The 25,549-nt window shown below is 35.7% G+C and overlaps 1 protein-coding gene across 7 annotated transcripts in view; it reads left to right on the plus strand.

The window, feature by feature from the left end:
• The window catches only part of LOC117417159 (histone-lysine N-methyltransferase MECOM-like), a 193,424-nt gene that overhangs the window by 69,234 nt on the left and 98,641 nt on the right, over positions 1–25,549 (plus strand). For all 7 annotated transcript variants that reach the window (XM_034029061.3, XM_034029064.3, XM_034029065.3 and 4 more), the window contains exon 2: positions 22,356–22,693. In XM_034029061.3, the coding sequence (XP_033884952.2) occupies positions 22,356–22,693 (338 nt within the window). The remainder of the gene's footprint in view (positions 1–22,355; positions 22,694–25,549) is intronic.

Consider the following 25,549-nt stretch of genomic DNA (forward strand, 5'->3'; position numbering starts at 1 on the left):
TGTACATAAAATAAAGTCTGCTCAACTAAAAACAAACTGCAATAGTATGCCAAGTGAACAGTTGTTCAAATTGCATTATGTTTTAAACACATTTTTACACATTTTTCACATTTTTCCATTCTAATCCATTTTTTTTTGGTTTTCCATGAACAGCCTGTTTACGCATTCATTGTATTCTTGTTTGCCTGGTTACAAAGGAAAAACTTGTTTTTTTAAACTGCCCTGCAAACAAACATTTCCCTGCTGTTGGGAATTAGAACTAGCTTTGGGATTCAATAGTTAGGAACTTGAAGGATTGAATCACGTACAGCTCCCCAAGTACCACAAGTAGTTAAGAACTCAAAGGTTTACACACATAAAACACATATATTTATTGCAGGTTCTGGTGATAGATTTGTCAGAACAATACATTCAGTAGTACAGGAATTTTCACTTTGTAGTTACAGATTTTGGAAACGTGACCATACATCTCATAAAACAGTTAATCTGTTGTTTATTGATAGCAGGGCAAAGAACTGGCCGATAATAAATAGTACTTGACTTTATTTGCAGATCATATTTGCTATGTAGTGTCACTGCTTTAGAATAAAATAGTGGTACACAGTCTCCACATTATATCAATAATGTTATAATTTATGGTAAATGTGCAAATAAAGCAATACCAGGACTAGGACTTTGTGGTTCATTTGTGACGTGCATCTTATCAGTACGATGGCCTTATTTTGCTATATTTTGCTTCAATAAAAGTGCGTTTTCGAAAGTGCAAAAACAACAACACACAGCTGGAATTGTGCTACTTTTGTCTGTCCAGAAACAAAAGAAAAAAAAAAGACGAAGCACAAATAAATAGTTTAGGCAATGAGAAAACACAGCAAAGGCAAACAAATAAAACACAGACTGGGAGTGACAGGCAGTCTGTGGTCTGGGATTGGATATGGATGAGCTGACAAGTATATGATGAAATTAATGACCTCTGTCAACTTTTTTTCAGATCACACTTTTAAATAGAAGGGACCAAAAATCAATAGCCCCCAAACCACTAGCACTCTTGTGAGCCTGCCTTTCATTTATCTTGCTTCTGGCTCTTGAGGAGTGCAGTCAAGCAGTACATGGAACTTTCATTGGTAGTTATTATTACCTGAAATGTTTAAACACTTGACAAAAGGTCAAAGATTTGGCACCCAGGCTTGAGAAAATAGCCCTATCATAAGAGTGAGTTTTTGAATGAGGAAAGGCCTTTAAAGAGGGTCACTGACACTATACAAATCCGTGCAACTAGTATTTGAAGAATGCTTCACTCATATTTAAGTTGTAATTTATTGTGTAATAATAGGAATTTATGGACACTAATATAGTACAGTAATGGCCAAAAGTGTTGCATCACTAGAATTTTAGGATTAAGATATATATAAAACAAAACAAAACAAAAAAAAAACACATGAACATAATTTTGAACTTTTATTTAACATGTAATGAAAGAAACTGCAAAATGATATTGCAAAAGTCTACCAGACGGCATAATATTAGCGTTAAGTATATGGAACGGTATGTAATGCAATATGTTAACATAACATTAGTCTGCAGGTTTCATTCGACTTTATGAAGCAAAATTAGTTAATTCTATAGGGTGATACAAAACTGTTGGCCATAGCTGTAATTATATATTCAATAGAAAAAAAAATTATGATTTTAAAGCTGCACATTCTTTACACAGTAGGGTGTAATTGCAACCTTGTATCATTATAATGTTGACTTGTTATCAACATCTATGTACACCCACCCCTTGTTATATCGGCCCTCGCTATACTGCAAATTCGGATATATCTCGGTCCTGGAGTTGGCTCCCCATTTTTACTGTCTAACTGCATATGCCTTAGCTGCAATATACATAGGCACTTAGAATTACTGTTCGTTTTATTTCGTACTGCACGTCACAAACAGCAATATACAAAACAATTAAAAACAAAGCATTAATATCATACTGTTATCATATACACACGCATTGCACAATAACACAAAGCAAATTAAATATCTACTTGCTGAAGCGGTTTTTATTTTAGCCAACGAGGTGTTCACTTGTGGCAGCAATGCACTAGCAAAAGTCACAAGGCAGTGACATCAGCACCCTAGCAACAAGCCTCCTATGTTTGGAATGGGATTCTTTCAATGCAGCGGGTTTGTGCATTTGAGAAAGGAGAGGAAGACTCATGAAATTAATTGGAGACTTAAGTTGATGAGAAGCAATTACCCTTCGCAGTACAAATTAAAATGGTGTGCTGTTTTTTATACGAAAAATGAGAAAAAGCAGGTTTGCGTAGAGCATTTATACTGGACCCTGATGCCCATGATAAAACAAGGGAGTGGTTGTACAGTATTTGTTAGCCTATTTGTTATTTTTATGGGTCTCTCGCTATATCGCAGCCATCGATATATATATATATATATATATATATATATATATATATATATATATATATATATATATATATATATATATAAATAGTGGATTTATATTGGAACCCGACACCCGCGATATGTCGAGTGGGTGCTGTACTTCTGGCCAAGCAGAATTATTTTGCATTTCATAGGAAAATCTTAGTAGATATACAGTACTTCATCATCTAAGGTAGTATTGGGAGTACATTCCTATGGTTGCTATATAATTGAACTGTTTAGTGATTTGCTAGATGAAAAAAAATAGATTTAAATAAACCCAAAGTGAGTAGGATGCCATTAATCCTGGTTTGTTATACCAGTGCTTCTTTAACAGTAGATAAAGCCTTACTCCTTGCCCATAACCCAAGTGTAAAAACTGATGTCTTCCCCATTAGGTCCTGTAAACTCATTAGCACACAGCAATTTATTCTCTTTTATTTCTTCTCAATTATCCTATCATCCATTGTATCTGGATCTGATTGCCCTTTCCAGGAGTCAAACATTAATGTGTAAATCATTTGCCTTTAAGCCTTCCATTGCATTGCCTGGGCTCTTCCATGGCAGGTAATAAATCAATTAGCATTACATTTGTGGTATCATCAATTTTCTTTTCTCTTTTCCTTTCTTTTTTCTTTTTCTTGTAGCCTTAAAAAACAGTACTTGAAATCCTAGCTTAGCACTATCTGCCAAGGCAATGAATGTAATTTTAGATTTCAACTTAGGAATGCATGCATACCCATGTGGTTAGCGGTGTCCCGTTCTGACGTGTGCACATTTTTAACACACCTGTACATTTACATAAAAAAAAGAAATAACATGTCAATTTTATAATATCAATGTTTTGCATAATGGAATTATTTAAAAGCTTGAATCTAAAGCTGTTTCGTTCTAACCTCTTCTTTGGCATGGTTAATCTTGGATGTCATCCATTCACCATTTTCTGGAAAATAAATATAAAAGAACTGTCATTTATGCCCTTATTTTTATTCAGAGGTAATTATGTGGTATTTGTCAAAGAAAAAGAAAAAAAAATGTAATTGAAAACATATATCCATAAAAAAGGCTAATTTTCAGGTGAAAACAGGTGCAGCCAAGTTAAGCAGAGTGTATTAGAATAGTGTTTTACTACTTCAGTTCAGTCAAAACGACAAAACACATTCAACAACTACCTTTCCTTGACCCTTAAAGTGCCATTATAAAAACTAGGCAATTATTCAAACACAACTAACAAGATCATCTGCTTCCTATTTACACTGCTTGCTGTTTCTCCCAGAGCACATTTAATAATAATATATATTATATACAGTATATAATATATATAATATATACATGAATAATACTCGGATACCCGTGTCTTTTTCAGGTAATCACATATATTTATGTTTCAAGTGCATGATACATATTTAAATACTATATAATACATATACATTTAGTCCCTTCAGATCTGTAGACTTTTTAAGTACTGCAAACATTGAAATAATAATAATAATAATAATAATAATAATAATAATAATAATAATAAAACAAATCTCAGTTTGAATAAATGTGTTTCATGCTCCGGGATTCTTTGAGACATCTATTGGCCATATTCCGCTGTTGTTATTTTTCAAAGATGTCATCCGAGCATTGTGTGGAATTTTTTTTACGAAAGCAGGAGAAAATGGAATTTGCAAACACTGCCAAGGAAATGTTTCATTCAGGGGAAGCACCAGCACACTTTCTTAATGTGCTCCACAAATATTTTTTATTTAACCCAAAACAAAATTGGTCAACGTTTCTTAAGTGTGTGAGTAATGTTTTTCTCATACTCATTTAATTTTGTATTTTGCACCTTACGCATTTTGTGTGCATCTGCTTTTCAGAACCATGCTTAATCATCCAAAGGCACTCCAGCCCATTTTTGCTCTTATGTCGATTTCGCACATTTGGTTCTCCTTTGCTGAAACTAATTGTCCTAAGTATACATAGTTACTGACTTCTTCAAGCTTGATCTCATTGACTTCAATTGCCTGTGGAGTGGTATATTTATTGAACATGACTTGAGTCTTCTTCAGGTTACTTTTCAAACCTGCTTTGATGCTAGCCTCGTGTAGTTCTTGTATTCTTCTTTGTTATTCTTCTGGGCACATTGTAAATATGAGGATATTGTCAGTAAATCACTTGCTGTACAACTTGAAGATGATCCATTGGGCTAAATCCACTCCTGAATCCTGCTTGCTCATTTGATTGTGCCGAGTCAAATTTATCTTGAAGTCTGTTGGTGAGAATATTGGAAAATGTTTTGTAGATTATAGGAAGGAAGCTAATAGGTCTGTAGTTCTTGAGGTCTTCCTTATCTCCTTTCTTATGTAAAAGTACCACAAAGCATTGTTCCAGTCGTTTGGCACTTTCTTTTGCTTAATACAATCTGTAAAAATATGCAACAATATTTTTGTAAGTTCTTCTCCTTCTTCTTTCATGATGTCAATCGTTATGCTGTCTTCTCCGGGTGCCTTTCCTGTCTTCTGTTTCACATCTTCTGGAAGAACGTCTGGAACTTCTTCCTCGGGTTGTGTGTTTTCCGCCTCGTCTTCGTCATCTGCTATGTTGCTCTTTTCATCTTGATATAATTTTCTGTAAAAGTCTTCGACTCTTCAAAATCAATTTGCGGTTCTTGATGACAGTCTCGTCCTCTTGTTTGATTGCTAAAATCTGTTTTTCCAGACGATCAGTCTTTTGTTTTGCTTTCTTCATGCTTTGGTTGTTTACAATAGTTTTCTCTACCAACTTGCAGTTGAACGACCATATATCCTCAGTAATGTGGTTTCTTACTGTCTAGCAGAGCTTAATGTATTCATTCTTTGACTTCAGAGCTGCTGTTTGTTTCATTTCCCTTCTTTTCTTCATGAGGTCTTTTGTCTCTTGCGTGATCTTCTGGTCGCATTTTGTACTCTGTGTTCCAGCGATGTGTTTTGCTGTTTCTGCAATTACTTGTGTCACTTACTCATAGATCTGGTTTACCTCGATTGATTAATCTTTTTACATATCTTGAAGAGTGCTGAATCTATTCTTCAGGTCCAGTTGAAACACCAGGCTTTGCTTCTGGAGCATTTCTACATTGATTGTATTGGATTTTGTCATCACAAGTTTCACTCTCTCCAGTGCTGTGTTTAGGTGTATTTTGCATCTTACAAGTCTGTGGTCACTTCCTGTGTTAAAATTGTTTAGTACTGAGACATCTTGTACGGTGTGCTTCTTGTTGGTGAGTATGTAGTCAATTTTATTCTTCACTCCGTTGGGTCCTCTTCATGTCTATTTCTTGATGGGTTTCTTCTGGAATAAGGTGTTCATGATGAATAAGTTCTTGTTCTCTGCAAATTTGACTAGTCTGTCGCCCCTCGCGTTCCTGTCGCCATGTCCAAATTTGCTGACCGAATTCTCATCTTCTTGCTGGGCTCCTATTTTAGTGTTTAAGTCACCGATGATGAACTTATAGTGGCTCTTCCCATTTTCGTATAGTTCTTGTACTTCTTCATAAAAATCTTTGACTTCTTCATCCGAATAGCTTGTTGTTGGTGCATATACTTTGATGACCTGAAGTTCATACTCTTTGAAACTTTCACTATCGGTTTTGTGGACCTCTCTGACGCCCTGTCAATCTCTACTATGTTATTTTTGATTCTCTTGTGGACAATGAATCCAACGCCTCCTGTTTATCCATCTGTAGTGCCTCAGAAGAAAAGATGTCCACTCTTGAGTTCTAGTAGTCCTTCGTTTTTTCATCGTACTCCGCTTAGTCCTACGATGTCCCACTTGATTCTTCCAACTCTAAGTCTTGCTTCACCTGAAAGAGATCTGCAGTTATACATTAACTGAGGGCCATGTTTTTGTCTGTGCTTTCGTCATGGGGGGATGGGGGGGGGGGGTTGGCAATAACTCACCAATCTGGCCAAGCGGGTTGGTGTGTGCCCCTTTCACTTTGGCCTAGTATGTTACTCAAGCTTTCACAGCATGGTTGAACCTGTCAGAGTCAAGGGACCCCACTGCACTTTGTCTTGAGAACCCATTGTCACCTTCCTCCCACTTTGAGGTAGTGGAAGTTGGAGTTTTTTCCTGCCATCTGTTCTGCTCAGTGTGTCTGCACTGTCAGACACACTGTCCACAATATCAATAAATACAGATTTACTTTCTTTTGCATGTGCCAGTAAAATTAGCTTACTCAACTTAGTCTGTAGTTCAAAGTTATACATGGGACTACTTTATTGGCGTAAGTAATTTATTTTGCCCTAACCCTTTGCAGTCCATTTATTAAGTGTGAGTCAGGCACGTCAGGTCCAATTTATTTTCACACACGCAGTTAATTTTAGACGCGCTGCTTAAAAGTATTTTCACAGTCAAACAGGTTTAAAAGGCCCTGCATATCAACAAAGCACTCACTAGGCATCTCCAGCCCCGCCCCACCCTTTCGTTCGCTATAGCTTTCACATATGCTAAGAAATAAATAATAATAATAATAATAATAGTCGTACATACCGATCAATCATCTCCTGATCACTCGTTTTATCACCAAACGCCTCAATAATGTGATCCAAGTCATTATTTTATTACTATAACATCTGAAAAAAGCTCTGCAAATGTCCGTGATATTCTCTGAGCGCTGATGCAGTCACAGCCAGCTTGTTTCCTTATGGCCTCCATTATCAGATGCTAGGGGCAAGTATGACTATTCATGAGATACGCCCTTTTTTTTTCGGCTTGTCTCGGCTCCTGTTGCTCCCACTCGGCCATTGAATGGTTTTCTCGGCTTTTTCCGGAGAAAAAAACGACTAGAAATCCGTTTTTTGCGTCTTTTTGATGATGTCGGACAGGGTCCGACATTGGACCAGATAGGAATAATTGCAATGTCGGACCAGGTCCGACATAGGATCGCAAAGGGCTAAACATGATTTATGCTTTTTTTTCTTCAAATCCACTGTTTGACCTGGATTATAAATGCAGTAAGACCCTTCAGGGCATCCATATATGTTGAATATGCAGATTTCTCAGGGTTGGATGCACAAGATGATGTCTCGTGCATCACAACACCCCAAGGCTTCCGTATATTCGGTGTATGCACACGGCCTGTTGGGCCTTATTGCATCCATATATATTGGTCAGATTGTCGTATGCTGTCCCAGACTTTCTTTGTAGTAATCTAAAGGCAGTCGTTTATTACTTTTAGGCCTGCACTTTTTCTTTGTCCTGCATGGCAGCTCAGTGCGAGGCTCGATCAGTGTTCGAAAGGGAGTCTTTTTTTTTTATTTTTCATGCACCACAAAACGATCCATTTTGTGTACAGTGTGCAATACAGCATGAATCTTTCAGTGATTCGTAAACATAAACTCGCCCCTGATTGATCCCCTGCTTTAAGCAGGGTTTATTATTAACAATAATAATAATAATAATTATAATAATAATAATAATAATAATAATAATGATAATAATAATAATAATAATAATAATAATAATAATAATAATAATAATAATAATAATAGTTGATAATTTGTAAGATTAACATCCTCTTACAGTGCTTTTTGTTTATTTTATTTTTTGGTCAATATGATATTTATCAAGATTTATATTTCTGCTGTTCTAACACAGCTGCCTACCTAGCAATCCAGCTGCAGTCGCGTAACTTTAGGAACAAAATGGGCTGAATTTTTTATAGCCTAGCAATTATGCCTAATATGAACATACATCCCGGGTTTAATTTGATTCATATGTCACCATTAAACTAATGCAAATTAAATGAAATGGGATTACAAGAGCTTGAGTGATTGGGGATGATTTGTTGAAAAGGGCAAATAAGAGCAGTTTCTTGATACATTTCAAAGGTTACTGTTTACTTGAGAGTTATCACATACTTTACCGTTTACAGAAAGGGTTACGTCTCAATTGCTGACTGAAACAGAGGTCAATCTCTTTTAATGTTTGTTTATATTAACAATAGCCCAGTAAGCACTGACTATTAGCCGATTGCTATGAGCTCAGAGCATAGACTTAGGAAACTGGGCGAGTTGCAAGTTAACATGTTTAATGTAACACAATCTGGCTAAAACAGAAGAGTCTGCGTATGAACATATATGTGTAAGAAAGGTTCTTAAAAAGAATGTTGAATTACAGTCCAACCAATGTACAATTTTGTATTTGAAAATATGTACAAGCATACAGTAATACAAACTCCACCATCAGATCGATCTTAAATCTTAAGTCTAGGTCTATATCTTTTTTTTTTTTTTTTTTTATCAGGATTTTTGTTTTGTAGTCACTTTTCACTCTTTCGGGGAAAAGCAATGTTATTTTTGGCTGTAATGATTGATTGAGAACTACAGTGATTAAAAAAAAAGAAATATACATCAACCTGACGAACAAACCGATGAATACAGCCATTAAGTCTGAACAGTAGCAGCGGATGGGAATTGGTGGTGCGTAGCGGGATACACCGGAATCAAGCTAAGGTGTGCCTTAAATTTAACACATATTGTAATAAGTAATATCAGGGTGTAACAGGTTTATTTTGTGTTTACAAGTAGAATGTAATATTAAAATATTTTGCTGTTGTCATAAATATATGATTTGGATTATTGTCTTTGTATTGAGCTTTGCCATGCACATGCATGGCAGAATTAGATATTCAGATAAATTCTTTGGAGTAATAGCAGAATATCCCACACATCTTAATCAGAAAACTGACCAGCTTATTATGAATATGGGGTTATACTGACATAAATATTTACCACCTTGCTGTTTATACATGTTATTGTCTAGAAAGAAAACAAAACATTGACGTTAGAAAACTTTAAATCAATAACATGGAAGGTTAATTTAGCTCCTATATGCAGCTTAGTTGTTTCTTACTAGTTCTGCATTATTACCATTTACATTTTTGCTTTACCAAAATAAGGTTCTCGCATGATGGAAAATGCTTTATGAATATGATATTTACATGAATGTTATTTAGATTTTTTCAGTGGAATTATTATTAATACAAAATTGCCAAAAGGGCAAATTGATTCAATAAAACAGAACATTCAAGTTTTAGAAAAATGTTAAAGACTATTTTTTATAGTTTTTTCTTGTGATTCTTGTGGTTTTACCAGTGGTCATAGTCAGTATAATTTAGCAAAGCACCAGGTCTTTACCACACAGACAGATCTGTAATATAAAAGTTGCACACTGAGGTCTTTCCATCAGTATCTTTATCGGCCCTGAGGCACATGTCAGGATCACAGCTCAATCACTGGTCATGTCATGTGGCAGTGGGACTCACTATTTATTTACAGTATGAATTCAACATCTAATCAGAAGGAGCTGGGAAAAGACATAAGACTGCCTATAGATCATGCAGACCCCGATAGAGAGAAAAAAATAGAGTAGCTGTATGATTATTATCGTCACTGTATGGAAACGAATATTCTAGAGCCAAACAAATGTTACAAAATGCTCCTGTACAGTAGTTTACAGCACATTTTAAAATCACCAATACTTCAAGATCAAGCATGTTTCTTCGGTATTCAAATACACATATTTAACTGTAATTAAGAAGCAAGCGCTATTAGGATGATGTTGTTAGTTAAATGTTTTTTAAAATATAAAAAATGATCTGCTAAAACATTTTTGTGATGCTGTAATATAACATCCAATAAATAGAACAGGGATATTATAGACAGTTGCTACATGCAGTAGAGCTGCTAGAGGCAGCTGTCAAGCAGAGGTCAACATCAAAAAACCAAAAACATGCTGCTCTGGTGATTTGAAATAGCCATCTGAGGTAAGGTGTACTGTATACCTTTTCAAACACTACTTTACCCTCCCTGCTTTGCAATTTCATAACCTGAACCAGACATTTTAATGTCCTTATGTATCAATAATAATATCTACATTTTTAAATACCTTGTTGATAGATGCATTTGTATTGAAACTGAAAATGCAAAATGCATGTAGCTTTCTTTATGATCAAAAGCTTTTTTTTTTTTTTTCAAAGGATGTTCAATTCCAATCCACGTGATCTATTGCTTTTGGAAACAATGTGAAGGCAGAGATTATTATTTTGTTTGCTTTTGAGTTTTTGACAGGCTTGAGTTACAACCGATCTGGGATACTATCTCATTAACTGAAATGCAAGAGTAAAACAATCATAAAAATAATTTGGCACAGGGAGTCCACTTAGGAACAGCTGTCAAACAGGTTGGAAGATAAACTTTCTAATTTAGAAAACTGGAGAGCTGAAAAAAGCCTGGCCATATGTTTCCTTTGCATTATAGACTTCTTAATGATATGAAGTCTCTGTGTTTATATGCAGAGCAGTCTTGGTACTCCATATATGATATTGATTATGGCTTAACCCCAATTTAGTAAAGACCTACTCCTCCTTTTTCCTAATCAGATACCGCAGAAGCAGTTTTTGAAAAAAGAAAGTCCCTAATGTCATGTCGTATTTTATCTCTGAAGGCTGTGGCATGCGATAGAGCTTTTCCTGCTCCTGCTGTTGTGGCTGCAAGCCCAGTTTAGGATAGGATGGCCCCACTGGGGCATCTTCTTTAGTAGTTTTCATCCAGCAATTCAAAAACATACATCTTTATCAAGCCGCTGTTGTCAAACAACATTAGATAATTAATAGCCCATTTGTCAGGCCTGTGCGAAACCTGTTAAAATCCCAAACACAATCAGGATAAATATAGCTGTCTACTCTCTGAAGCTTCTGTCACACAGCTATCGCAAATAGAAATTTACTGTTAAACGAGACTCATTATTAATCACAACTAATGTTAATTAATTAACTCGCTCTGTGCATTGCGGGTTCTGTGTGACTTTCAATTGTTGTACAATGTTAATTGGTAACTTAGCAGTTTGCATTTAATTGACTGTTTTTTATTCAGGGCAGGTGTGGTTGACTAACACAATATGTAAAACACTTAAGAAGTCCAGCATGATTAATGCAAGTTTTAACAGCAGTCTCGGAGTGGAATTTGCAGGGGATTGCTTCAGATGCATAGCTTTTTTTACAGCTATATGTATATTAAAAAAAAGGAAAATCACAGGAAAACGAATTTGCTTTGTGCTTAGAAAATGCCCCTTATATGTATATGCCGTAATACTATGAGCATGCATTCTCCACATCCATCATATTCAGTCTTTAACAGAAAAAACCTGGAACAAAAGTTTGTCTCACCAAAGAAGAAATTTGTCATCATTAAGTAACACACACAAAAAAAAGTAATGCATGTGAAACTGAAATATTTTCTATATTGTCTTCATAAATTTGATGTGAAATAATCTCAATGTGCACAAGGGAAAATGTATACTGGTTGATATCACTTCATTTTATATTCATCAACATTTCTACTGTAAGGGTATATTACAGTACTTATTCATGAATATTTGATACATAGAACATCATTATCTTGGGGCTCTCAGCTGTACAAAGGTGCATATTTCTTCGTTATTAATTTAATATTGTTTGGTTTGATTAATTAACCAGTGTTTGATATTTACGACACTAGACTGTTATTTGATTTCAACTTTATTTAATTAATCAAAATAACATAAAAACATCTTTAAACAACTCAGGTGTCAAGTCTTTGTGAATACTGCCCTGTGTTGCAAATATATGTGTGAACAAAAAACTATAATACATACTGGTGAATCCTTATGTTGTCCTTTTCTATCTTTTCCCAGTCAAACTGTTTATTTAAATTCTGAGAGCCAGTGAACGGGCACCTCATTCAGCAGCAGTTTTAATTGCACCTAGAGTTCTGAACTGAAGGCATTTTTGTGAAGTCAAAGGTCCTTGTCTTTTATTCTGCTCTCAGCTGTGTGTTGCAGGAAGCAATGGGATCACCCCCATTGGCAACAGCCATTATCTGCTACTGGTAGCTTACAGAGATATGTGTGATAGAAAAAAAAAAAAACACTTCCCACACAGAGGAAAACACAGCCATACCACCCCCTCCCCATGTCCCCACTGTCTGCCCTCACCTCCTTTGTCATCTGTTGTGTTTGCCCTGAAGATGTAGGCCGCAGTTGTCTAGAAGGGAGAAGGAAGGCTTTTTGTGGGATGTTAATTTCAAGGCTGAGCGGTTCCTAGTCACCAGGCCTTGCTGGAGGTATCATTCATGGCAGGCCTCAGGCGGTAGGGGACCATTTGTCTCACCTGCAGCCTACGTAGCTCTACCACTGAGGCAAAAGCTTTCCTAAAGCTCTTAATCTACACCTGGGTTGTTTTTTTAAAGCAATAATTATTATCCTGATTAGGACCAGTTTTCCTCCTCCCATTTCTGAGGTATTTTCTTAACAGTCCATGTTTCCACTTTGTATTAAATAAGGGCACTTTGGGGTTCTTCCAAATGAAATAAAATAGGAGGATTGCAGACAATTAATAAGTCATACTTTAATAAACACTATAATAAAATTGAAATATATATACTGTATATAAACACAGTGAGCACACACATTGTATATATTGTATATAAATCAACTTCAGCATATTATTTTAATATTAAATAACTTATCATAAGAGAGTGTCTTTCACAGCATTCATTAATTCATCAGAAGATGAGAATGCCTGTAGCATTTTATAAGCTTGATAGATAACCAAGCTTATATTATTAGCAATGCCAAGGATCTTTGGTATTAGGGTGTGGCCTGCTGGCACTTCTAGCTCATAAATTACAGCTTTAATGAAGTGATCATTTATCCCAAGAAAATGATGAATGGCCTGCCCTAAAAGGAACCATGGAATAGGTAAGTAGATCATTTTCATATTTTGTGAAAACAATAATAAATACCCAGACCTCGGTGATTGCCCTAATAAATGAATAATCTGAGGTGAGGTGCCTGGCAGCCTGTTTGAAAAATAACCTAAGCTTCCGTGCTCATTTGTCAGGGTTTGCCATGACAGAGTGCATTATGGGTAAACGAGCAATCAGTAAGAACTGTGTTATGGCTGGGATGTTTCAGTGAAATTTATCATACATAGTGATTGGTACCTGTAAGGACTTAAGACTCATAGTTAACAGGCATAGCAGGGATGAATAATTACTGTTTATAGTCTAATGCCAGGGTTACATTCTGTGTCTTTCACATTTCCTGCACCTTTACCAGTAACGGCTTCGCTGGTTCTCAATCTCCACTTCTGTAGAAAAAACAAAAAATGATACGAGAGCTTGCTCTCTTGTAAAATGTGCATATATTATGTTATATTTATGGAGTGCTACACATTAAATAACATTTCAGAAATGTCTAGAACGCATGCCATATATCCCAAAATCATACAAATATATATAATGCTTGCAGTTACTAAATGAGAAAGGAGCTGTATTTTTTACAGTAACAAAATGAATGATAAACCGAATGGTTTTAAAATTTGACAACCCCAAAGGGGAAACGATATTTTAGAGTATCAGAGAGGAAAAGGGTATTTGAAAATAATAGCACAACAAATTTACAAATTATAAAAATAGGTCTGGTGATAGAAACAAAATTATTATTATTATTATTATTTGGTATTTCAAACAGCTTTCAGTTTGATAGGTTTCCTAAGGTAGGTTATTTTGGCATAAACATATGTTTCTGTTTTCTCCCCCTTGTGCTTCACAGCAAGTCCCCAAGCTCCACCAGGGTCATAGCAACATTAAGGATTTTGTCACTGTGATTAATAGCTCTTTAGATCATCTTTAATTCACTCACTAATGACTGGAGGTCTTTTTGCTCTCCAAGTAATCGGGTGATGTATGAGCTGATAGTACACCTTGTGGCAGAGGTGAAAATGATTCTGGTGATGCAAATATTGTCATGGGAACAAATGTTTTTCCTGTTAATAAAAATGCATGAATTCTTCTCATGGGCTGGGAGAAAAAAAAAAAGCAATAGCAATGATCTAATCTCAGGCCTGATTCACACTTTAATATTTCATAACTTACTGTAGCGATATTTTCAGCAGAAATAAATACAATTTAAACATGCCAGGTAATTAAATCGTAGTCACTTGATCAGATTTGTTTTTTTAGTGATTTGCCATTACAGATCATTTTTGTTATTTTAAGAGTAAGTTGTCTAAGGAGAAAAATATTAAATACAGTAAAAAAAATACTTTAAAGTTATACTGTTACTGTTTTAAGAATCTTTGTAATATGCTGTAGAATGTGTGTTTTTTTCTCAAATATTTCCAACCAAGGTCAAGTGATAGAACACAAATGATAGAACCAAGTATTATATGTATTGTTTTAATTAGGTCAAAAAACATATTTATTTTTTATTTATACACAATAGTAATTATCTGCTTTACAGATTGCATGCTTTAGGATAATGAAAAGGGCTTATTTATTATTATTATTATTATTATTTGCATAAAGGGAGTTTAACAATGTACCTTTTAGAAGTAATATTTTGAGTGCTTGACAGCATTCCCTGTCTGCAATACAGATACACCCCCATTAAGTGTTTATTAAATAACTTTCAATAACTTTCAATAAAGGGGGCATAAGATGCTAGATTTATACTATTCACATACTGTATTCTATTAAGCTACCTCCAATATACACACTTGTCTTCATTTAATGGCTGAAAACCTGCTGCAAAGTCAACAAGCATCTATAGTATGAGTAATTAAAGAAACATACATATCCACTGAGATTTGCTAATTTGCTGTTCATTAACATTGGACACACGTGAAATTCAAACAGCCAGCAGTGTCAAGTTCAGCTGCAGTCTCAAACAAATAGTTTCTATTGGGATCAGGTCTTTAGAGTACAAGAACTTGAGAACAGCAATACAATCTCTTGTTACTGAGCTGCAAGTGCTAGTGACTGTTTTTGTTACAGCCGACATGTGATCATTGGAGAACTCCATGGCATTCAGTGCCACAGTCCATCCATCCCTCTTTCAGTTTTATTTCAAACCTAGTACGCCTAAGAAGGCATGACCATTTGAAAGAAAGAAAATCATGTTCTAATTAGCCTCAGTATATGAGTTTGTTATCAAATGATTGGTATTAGGTGGTATACATCGTTGGGTTTGGTCTCCCTGTTCAATTGATAAAGAAAGTAAAGGCAAAAGGAAATCAATTGAAACTAGCAGGTAACAAATGACCAGTCTGGGGCAGACAAAGCAGATGGAGAAAATAGAGTTGCGGACACAAATTACTAGAAAAAGCCGTCTTGATATTTTTCACTTAGGGTTTGAGAAAAATAGAGAGCCTTACTGAAATGGAGGGTGCATTTTACTACTTTTAAAGATAATTTATTTTATAATTTGTTCAGATCTTTAATGTCTTATGAAAGTGTTTTTGATTTTTGGCATTGCAAATTGTATCCCAAGGTATTGGTTTTCCGTGGTACAGTTGATGTCATGAATGGGGTTTCCATGTGTTGTGGCATACAACACACAAAATCAGCAAAAGTTGTTAGACAGAAAGATAGGCAATGCCCTTTAGGCATTAAGCTCCCTTTAGCCCCCCTCGCTTTCACTAGACTGAATCAAAAATGGAAAAAAAAACAGCTGGACATGGTGACCTCAAGGATTAATGAGGTGTTCTTACTGCATATTGTAGTCATTGCACAGGGGAGATCGTATTTCTAATTCAACCCCAACCTCGCTAATCTAAAGCCAATGCATTTGTAATGAAGCTAAACATTCTGAAAATATATGTTTAGCATCAGTTATTAATTAGTTCCATTAAGTTTATATTTGGGATTGACATTTTCAGCCTCTAGCATAATGGTTTCATTGGAGTATTGTTATTTTTCTAGGCTCCTTTTTAGCAGACCATTAACAGGTTGGGTTTACCCAGCACTAGGTTTGACCACATTACATTTACTCTATTCAGCTGGAAACATGCACAACAAAGACATACAATATTGAATTTTTGGGCACTACCCGCGGTTGTACTTCCAAATAACAAAGGAAGACACTGTTATAGAAGAGTGCTTGACTAGAGTTAATAAAGTCCTGTACCATGCCTACAGTAGATATTGACTGCTTTCTGCTCCACCAAAACTGATCTCAAAACAGAACTCACCAACCCCTCTTGCTCCTGTATGAATTCCAATTTAACTTGCTCCCCACTGACTGAATTCACAGGTCCAATAGGGTGTAGTGTTCTGTCCTAAACCAGTTAGTCTGATTGTCTCAACACTCATTTAACATCAACAGCTTTCAGTTTGTCGCTGGTTCAGAATTGAACATTACCAGAAGTTTCATTCTGACCAGTCGATTTGTCAGCAAGGGAAATGCGCAGAAATATGCAGACTGTTAGACTATTGGATCTAGGTAGAATCTGAAGCTTTAAGTCGTCGTGCACAAGCCTCTGATCTGAAGTAAGTTTCTAAAGATTCAATTACCTCCAGAAAGAGCATCCCGCCTACACCATATGGCATGCTTCACTTGTAAGAACTAGTAATATTGAACAGAACTCCAAGGAAAATAATTAAAAATAATGTCTACAGAGCATTCCATTTAAAACTAGGCCAATTTTTCTAACTTTTTTAAAACTTCAGAAAATGAAACCAGCCATGAGGAGTGTGCGGGTTCCACCTGTCTTTCAAAATGGAAATGTGAAACAGAACTGACTCACATTTTACCTCAATTTAAACATTCGGACAAAGAGTTTACTGTGTTCTGTTGTATATATGAAGTGGGACGTTTAAACAAATTGACACAAGTCATCTGCAGATCAACTGGAAGTGACAGCCCAATCAAACAAATGAACGTCAAAATTTCCAAAGGACATTCAAGCCACACTTACAATTTGCAAATTCCATGAGTACAGAAAACATGTTTAATGGCAATTTGCCTTCAGGTGAAAACTAGTATGCTCTTAAAGTTAAGGCAAAGTTACTGTGTGAGACTTTAAATAAACTACTATAAATGATTGTACGGACCGGGTGTGATGGCCTTTTTATATAATCATACAGATAATGGCCTTGTTATATAACTATATGTTGCAAGCATGGACGTAACTAGCTATGAGGTTGTGTCCTTAGTTGTTTTTTTTCCATCATAAATGCTGGTGCTCATGTAAAAATTCAGGTACAGTACAAAAAACTCCTTCATTTTCTCTGTTGGTTTGCCGTGTAACATAGAGTTGGAGGTTGAATAGTAAATACCAAGCAGTCATATAAATACTGCAGCTATAGCTCGAAACCTAAATTTAACCTCGGTAGAATGTCAGCTCTGGTTATGGCTCTGGTTGCAATGCTTTGTCAAAAGGATAACTTCAATCTAATCTTTTGCAGAATAATTTAAATATTACATGTTCCTTCATGTTAAGCAAAATTGCTTGCTCAACTATCTTGAGAAGCTGTAGTACACCAACAAAATAGTTTAGTTTCTATAGAGAATGAAAATAGAGTTCAACAGAATTGAAGGGTTTTACACCAGGAGGTGTGTTTAGCAACTGTCTTCAGCTCTAGAACCAAATAGTGTAATGCAAAATAATATAAAGCAGGCTTTGCTGTTATACAGATTATTTCCATGTAGCTTTGATTTAATACACATTACAGTTGCTGTGGCATACATATAGTAGCATTTTAAAATACCTGAATCTCAATAGTATGGATGGTACCTGGTCAAAGACTAACGATGGTCTGTTTCTAACAGCAGTATTGGTTTGCTTAGTGTTAGATAGGACTGTGGACAGATAATTCTAGATTCAAATCCAAGCTCGGTCATTGATTTACTGTGTGCGTCCAGCATGTGTTGTTACCTCCATCCCGTACAGCTGATAAACTTGGAAAAACAAGGCCTCCCTATAAATGAAATGATGAGATGCTCAGTCCTGTTTTTTTTTTTTTTTTTTTTTTTTTAAGAATATCCTTGTAAATGTGGCATAAATAAGAAATGTTGAAATATAAATATAACTTTATTACACACCAGCAAACATGTAAAAAAAGGTACCAGGGCAGTAACTATAAATTATTTTTTGACATTTTGGTTTTCAGTAAAAACTTTGTTTTACTTCGTTGAAAAAAATGCTGTTAAACACAATTCTCGTTCTGCACGTTAAAGCCGTGTAATAAATTAACATATCAGCTTTTGACAGGGCTGCTTTTAAGCTCCTGAACCAGTGCTGCCACTGAAGACATGCAATCGTTTTAAATGGGAAAGATGTGCAGAAACAAGCTCAATCTTTCAACAGTGAAATCTCATTAGGAGACAGTTTCTGGTGCATGTCAAATACCTTTAGACAGTGTGGTCTAATTGCATATGAAGGACATTGCACAGAACCTTTGCTCCTGCCACTTGTAGCCTCACTTGCTATTGACATCTTCCAGGAATAATGTACTGTACCACATGTGTTTAACGTTATATGATTACAGTCTCAAAAGGACAGAGGTGGTGTAGCTGTTTAAAAAATTAGCATCCCACATTGAACAAAGGAGAGGCAGTAACAGATTTACAGCGTACTACACTTTTTTTTCTACTGTGCCATTTAAATGTTCTTTTCCCTTTTCCCTTCATGTCTTGGAGTGATTTTGTTCCTTCTGAAAGTGTGTGAGCAGTATCATTACTAAAGCAATAAAAAATGGCTTATGAAATATATACAGTAAATATAACACTCCTCCCTGAGTAATTTTGTTTTATTTTGTGGTCTGCACACTATGACTGAATATTTATACACCCTTGTTAATGTAACTCCCTGCTTATTTAAAGCTCCAAATATCAAAATAAAAAGGAACACGCTGAATACACTATGTAACACAATTTTTGTTCCTGGGTAGTAAGTGTTATTTCCTAATTGCTTATGCCTCAAAAGTATAGAAAATGACAAAATTTGCTTTTGTGACCAGGACAGTGATATTTTGAAATTTACCTATTTCCAATGAGAAAACGGGTGAATTTGTGTCTTTTCGTTCACATAAAGTTAGAAAAAAACAACATATGAATCCAAATTAACATGTATTTATACTAAAGTAATACAAAAATGACTACAAAAGATTTAGAAGTGAGTAGTTTTTCGAGATTTACGATTATACTGTAAATCACTTTCACGAATCAGCCCCCAAATGTAGTCTCCCATCATGTTCTCGTTATACTGTCCTTGGTAGCGGCGTTCAAAGTCCAGTATATCCTGGTTGAAGCGCTCGCCTTGCTCCTCCGAGTACGCTCCCATGTTCTCCTTGAATTTATCAAGATGAGCATCAAGGATATGGACTTTGAGGGACATCCTACAGCCCATTGTGCCGTAGTTCTTCACCAGCGTCTCAACCAGCTCCACATAGTTTTCGGCCTTGTGATTGCCCAGGAAGCCCCGAACCACTGCGACAAAGCTGTTCCAAGCCGCTTTCTCCTTACTAGTGAGCTTCTTGGGGAATTCATTGCACTCCAGGATCTTCTTTATCTGTGGTCCGACGAAGACATCGGCTTTGACCTTTGCCTCAGACAGCTTAGGGAAGAAGTCTTGAAGGTAGTTGAAGGCTGCCGACTCCTTATCTAGAGCTCTGACAAATTGTTTCATGAGGCCCAATTTGATGTGCAGTGGTGGCATCAGCACCTTCCGTGGGTCCACCAGTGGCTCCCACTTGACGTTGTTCCTCCCCACAGAGAACTCGGTCCGCTGTGGCCAGTCCCACCTGTGGTAGTGCGCCTTGGTGTCCCTGCTGTCCCAAAGGCAAAGATAGCAGGGAAACTTGCTTTATTTTGCTCTCATCTGCCCCCTATTTTACTGCATTTAATCCTGTACTTCAGAATATTGTAATCTGCCAAGTGTTTAACCTGTAGTATTTTGTACTTAATCATATCCTGATGTAACTATCACTATTTAATCATATCCTGATGTAACTTTCACTATTATCTGCTGTATTATTGAATTGTGGTTTGTCACACTTGAAAAAATTATTGTATTTCTTGCTCTTATTGTATGAATTGTATTGTAACACTTGAATGTATTTGTATTTGCTTGCGATTGTAAGTCGCCCTGGATAAGGGCGTCTGCTAAGAAATAAATAATAATAATAATAAATAATAATAAAACTTGGTAAAACTGCCTTGGAGACCCAACAGGAATGCCACCATTTTGAAGTCTCCTATGACCTTGATGCCATCTCAGAAAAATGCAGATATGTATCCACTTAGGCAGCTGGAACTAAACTGAACTGGTGGGCTTAAGGCCCCTGTATTTATACTACTATTTATATTACTGGAAAGTTCTAGAAGTTACTCCAAGTTTACTCAGCACTGAATCTATCTGGAATGTTCTGGAAAATAGGTAAATTTCAAAATATCACTGTCCTGGTCACAAAAGCAAAGTTTGTGGGGAATAATAGCCATTTTCTATACATTTGAGGCATAAGCAATTAGGAAATAACACTTACTACCCAGGAATCAAAAAAAAAAAAAAATTGTTACATGGTGATATCTAGACATCAGGCAGGAATTCAATAAGCCCCTTGCTTTCTGGGACTGTTTTTAAGTGGAGATTCCAGCGTCAGGATTCATTAATGAGAGCAGTCATTGATGTAAAAACCCGAGACGAATAAGCAGCATCTTCGTGGTCACTGCTCTCAGGTCTGCCAGCCTCCTGCAGTGAGACAGACTGAAGCAGTCTGAAGTGGATGTGAAAAGACGTTACCTGCTGAGGATGAGCAGGCTGCAGCCCCAGTGGTGGCACCCATCCTCCGGTATTCTAATTACCCCTTGAGTGGCCGGCAGCATTATCTCTCGCGTGCAAACTGTACATTTGCTGCAGTGCACCTCCCAGCATCTGGAGGAAACTCCCACTGTGAAACTGTAGACTACACCAGCAAAGCTCTATATAAAACATGGTGACGTGTGCTGCTAGGTTAGGGATACATTAGTTTTGGCACATTGCTCATCATCATGAACTGGTCCTCGCACAGCCACGCGTAACTCATCCTGTCGAAGTCAAAGTTAGATGGAAAGTTCAAACAGTGGTGTCCACCCTCCCTTTAGTAATAATTAACCTTTACTACAGGACTTCCTTTGAAGCATGTTCTTGTTTTTATTATAAATAACAGGGTTGGATTAGGAAAGGGAAAACCATGGCAGCAATGGCCACACTTAAATAGTCTTCATTGAATAATTAAATTCATTATAAAATAAAACTCAAATACAGTACTATTGTGTTTTTATCTTATTAGAATCAAACATGTTTTGCACTTGCATACTATATTCATGTTTAGGCTGTAATGTGAGATTATTATGGAATGCATTATGACTTTTTGTTGGCTTTATATAAATCAATGTTATATCAATTAATAAATAAATAATATGAATGTATATGCTTCATATTTCTAAATGATGTGTATTTAATAAACATGTTTGCACTGTATTTAATCCATTCCAAAATGCAAATTCAACAATGATTTTTTTTTTTTTTAATCTGTAGCTTATGATAGAATAGTGTATCTCATAGGAAGGCTGTGATAACTTTCCTTCTTTGCTATTGTGAGCACCCAGATAAGCCCATAGCTGGGTTATAAAATATTTACAATCTAAATTCATACAACATTTGGTGCCACAGCATCAGCACATAAAACATGGCAGACACTTATTTCCTCTTCTATAATATGGAAAAGCCATTGACCCATTTAAAGTATGACAGAAATTAATGATGGAGTGTTTTACTGGCATCTGTGGCTTATGAAATGTTTAAATGAATCTACTTAACTGAAACCATACCTGTAATTGATGTATGTGGCTCAATTATTTTGGTGACTTTCCTTGGTAGCAATTGCAGCTGCAATTATGGAGTTCTTTATAAGATAAATACACATCGAAATACAAAAAAAAAAAAAAGTATGTATAAAAAAACAAAATTAAGTTGGTCAGCAATTCTAACGTGTGTGGCACATGTCTCATCGCTCTTTCAGAATGTAGTTCTCCTTTAGTGTAAAAACTCAATGGTTGTTTGATTTTTTTGCATTGCTATTTTTTTTTTCCAGGTGATGAAGGGCTGTATGAAGGCTATCCTGGAATTGCTTTGGATGAAATAACAGAAGCTGACAGTGCATTGGCCTCCTTTTCCCTCCCTGCACAAGACCTAACTTCCCCTGCAGTGTCCAGTGAAGAGTACACACCTAGAGAGTGCTCACCTTACCAGGCGCCCCTATACATTCCTGATGACCTTCCCCTACCTCCTGACTTTGAACTACGGGAGTCAGACATTCCTTCTGCTGGACTAGGGATATGGACAAAGAGAAAGGTTGATAAAGGAGAACGCTTCGGCCCCTATGTTGGAGAACAACAGTCAAGCTTGAGAGACCCTAGTCTTGGTTGGGAGGTAAGCAATCAATTTACTGTATGATTTAAGTATGTCCACGTTTTGGATTCACAGTCCAGAACTCCAGTATCTATTTCAATCTATATAGGTACAATCGATGATATAATGTCAAAACGGATGTTAAGCAAATCCTTTACCATATTTATTTTTTAATGCATTTACTACTTCAGTCATTCATCTGGGCTAAAGCTCACTGATACCGAATGAAAATAAAGATTGTAGAGAAATGTATTACTAGTCTTTAAACTTCAGTGAGTTGTGGATATGTAAAAGATAAAAGTTGTTTGCCTGAATTTTTGGCAAAAGCACAAACATTACGGTTTAAAATGCTTTTATTTTCTGTGTCATTAGGAATACAGTGTTGTAGAGGCAATAATGTGTCATTATCTACACAGTATATACACAGTGTGGCTTTCTATATTGACATGCACTAAAAGTCAGTTTAGACTCACATTCATATAATGCTTATAACATCAACATCAGCTTTTATATGCACATTGTTTTCCAAATGTTTTATTTTGGTGACATATCTAATTTTTATTAGGTCATCCTAAAACTTCAGGGTTAACCCAATTTTCAGGGGACTGAGAAATGGACTGTTAAAAAAGCATAAGAGACTTGGGTTTCTGATTAAATGCTTTAAAACAATTGAAATGAAAAACTATAAATTTGGTTTTATCACAATTTAAGACCAAAACTGAGCATTATCTAATCAGTTATTGGTTAGTTAAAGCTAAAATCGAATAAGGGGTCATAGGACAAGGCCAAAGGTCGTCGGTTTCTACAGTTTGTCATATTGGTTTTACTGTTAAGAATCAACGAATCAACCTAATTGTGTAACCCTTGTGTTTTTGGTAATTGTTTAGAAGAAAAAACTCAGTTTAAACACTCAACAAATTACCCAACATTGTTTTACATACATGTATTTTACATACATTATAGTGTTGCATTGCTAAATGTGTTTCTTTCTTTTATATGTTCAAAATAATTACTAGTACTATTTTTCCACATTACATGTGTGCACATTTCCACCATGTGTTCAGTTTCTGCCAGTGAGAGAAATACACATTTGTTAATGCAATGACAATTTATGGGAACCTTGAATAATATGTATTTAAAAAGACCAAGACCTTTTAAAGGCAAAATCTCCCAAGAAGATAGCATCCCAAAGAGCAATACTGTACCATTATGTTTAATTACTGCAGTGACAGCGAACTATAATTCTTTTCATTAAGTAAATACATTGTAAGAAATGTATTATGAAATGCCACATTATTCAGTGGGGATATTCAATGATGACATCCTTGCATTAAATATGGTAAATGCCATTAAGGCAAACAGTCAATATGCCAATATGCAGGGGCCTGTAAAAACAAAATTGATTTGGTAAATGTAAGCAAGATAGATCTGTTTGCTTTCATCATCAATTCTGAGTGGGAGACCAGGTGATGTCACCAACCTGGGAGCGATAAAGATGCAGAACCATCTGGGAGAGCTGGGTGATAAATGGGCAACTGCTTTTGGGTTTGTGACAATACTGTGGTAGTTTGTCACTGGGGATGCCATGCTTAATAACTTCTCAGCACCATCATAATAAATTTCTCAGCTTTATTAATATAGAAATGGTGAGTTATGGTTCTGATGGCTTCTGTAAATAATAAAAAAAGATGAAATGGCCTTGGGCATGTTAATAATGTTTAGTACACATATTATAGGAAATACCATATTGAATAAAACCAAAAAACTAAAATAAAATAAAAAGCTGTTGGTTATGAAATGGTAAAATAATTATTGGAAATCAGAGAAGTTATAGCAGTTCATGATCTTAAATGTAGATAACGGATACCAGCATTTTTCATTTGAAACCGTGGTATGTTTTCACCCTAGAATATACCTGTACAAGCAGTGCAGTCCTACAATTGAAACTTGTCTGCTTTCATTTATATTCCCCACATTGATGGAATTTGTATACAAGCAGTTTGTTTAAGCGTCTTCATTATGTTTAACCTATGTAATGTTTAAATGCTGTGTCTGATCTTTAATCCGTCAACATGTTGACATCTTTTTAGTCTGTTACCCTTCCATCATCACAGACATTCCTGACTTTAATAAGTGGGAAGGCTATATATATATATATATATATATATATATATATATATATATATATATATATACAAATACGCAATAAAACATTGTACGTTTCAAAAGGTACTTCATAATTTAATAAGAAATGTAATACAGTAATATAGTATAAGCAGCACACAAGGCAAGCAACAGAATGTGACAAAAACATTGCAGACTTACTTGATTGATGAATCTTGAGTGATGTCATTTGTAGAAAAACTATATTAACAGCCTGTGGAAGATTTTTTATTTTTTTTTGTAGCCCACATAATCCACTGGGAAGATGAAGAGCCGGTTTGAAAAACCAAACAGCGAATATTCGCAGTCAACTCCGAAGGCAATTTTGTTTTGGTCCTCCCTGTTGAAGAAGGTCCAATTTAGGCTTTGGATGACCTTAATTGTTATTGTTTATTCTTATTTTTTCCTCAATTGAAAGCGAGGAAAATGGCGTATGAATTAAAAAACAATGTACTGTATGGAAATCGAAGCAAGTAACCACACGTGACCCATAACCTGCCTGGGAACAGACACGTCAAGATTAAATCTAATTATGAGTGGTAGAGGCTAGCCGCAAACTTGCATCGTGTAGCCAATACAAATACATTCAAACTTGACAGACAGAGGGTGATTGCAGGTGGAAGACACACAGAATCGCTCCCATTTTGAGGCTACATTAGCCAATAGCAATACAGTAGACCTTGAAAGCATGACGTAAGGTAAGCTTTTTTTATT

Source organism: Acipenser ruthenus, chromosome 12 (genome assembly GCF_902713425.1).
Source record: "Acipenser ruthenus chromosome 12, fAciRut3.2 maternal haplotype, whole genome shotgun sequence".
NCBI lineage: Eukaryota > Metazoa > Chordata > Actinopteri > Acipenseriformes > Acipenseridae > Acipenser > Acipenser ruthenus.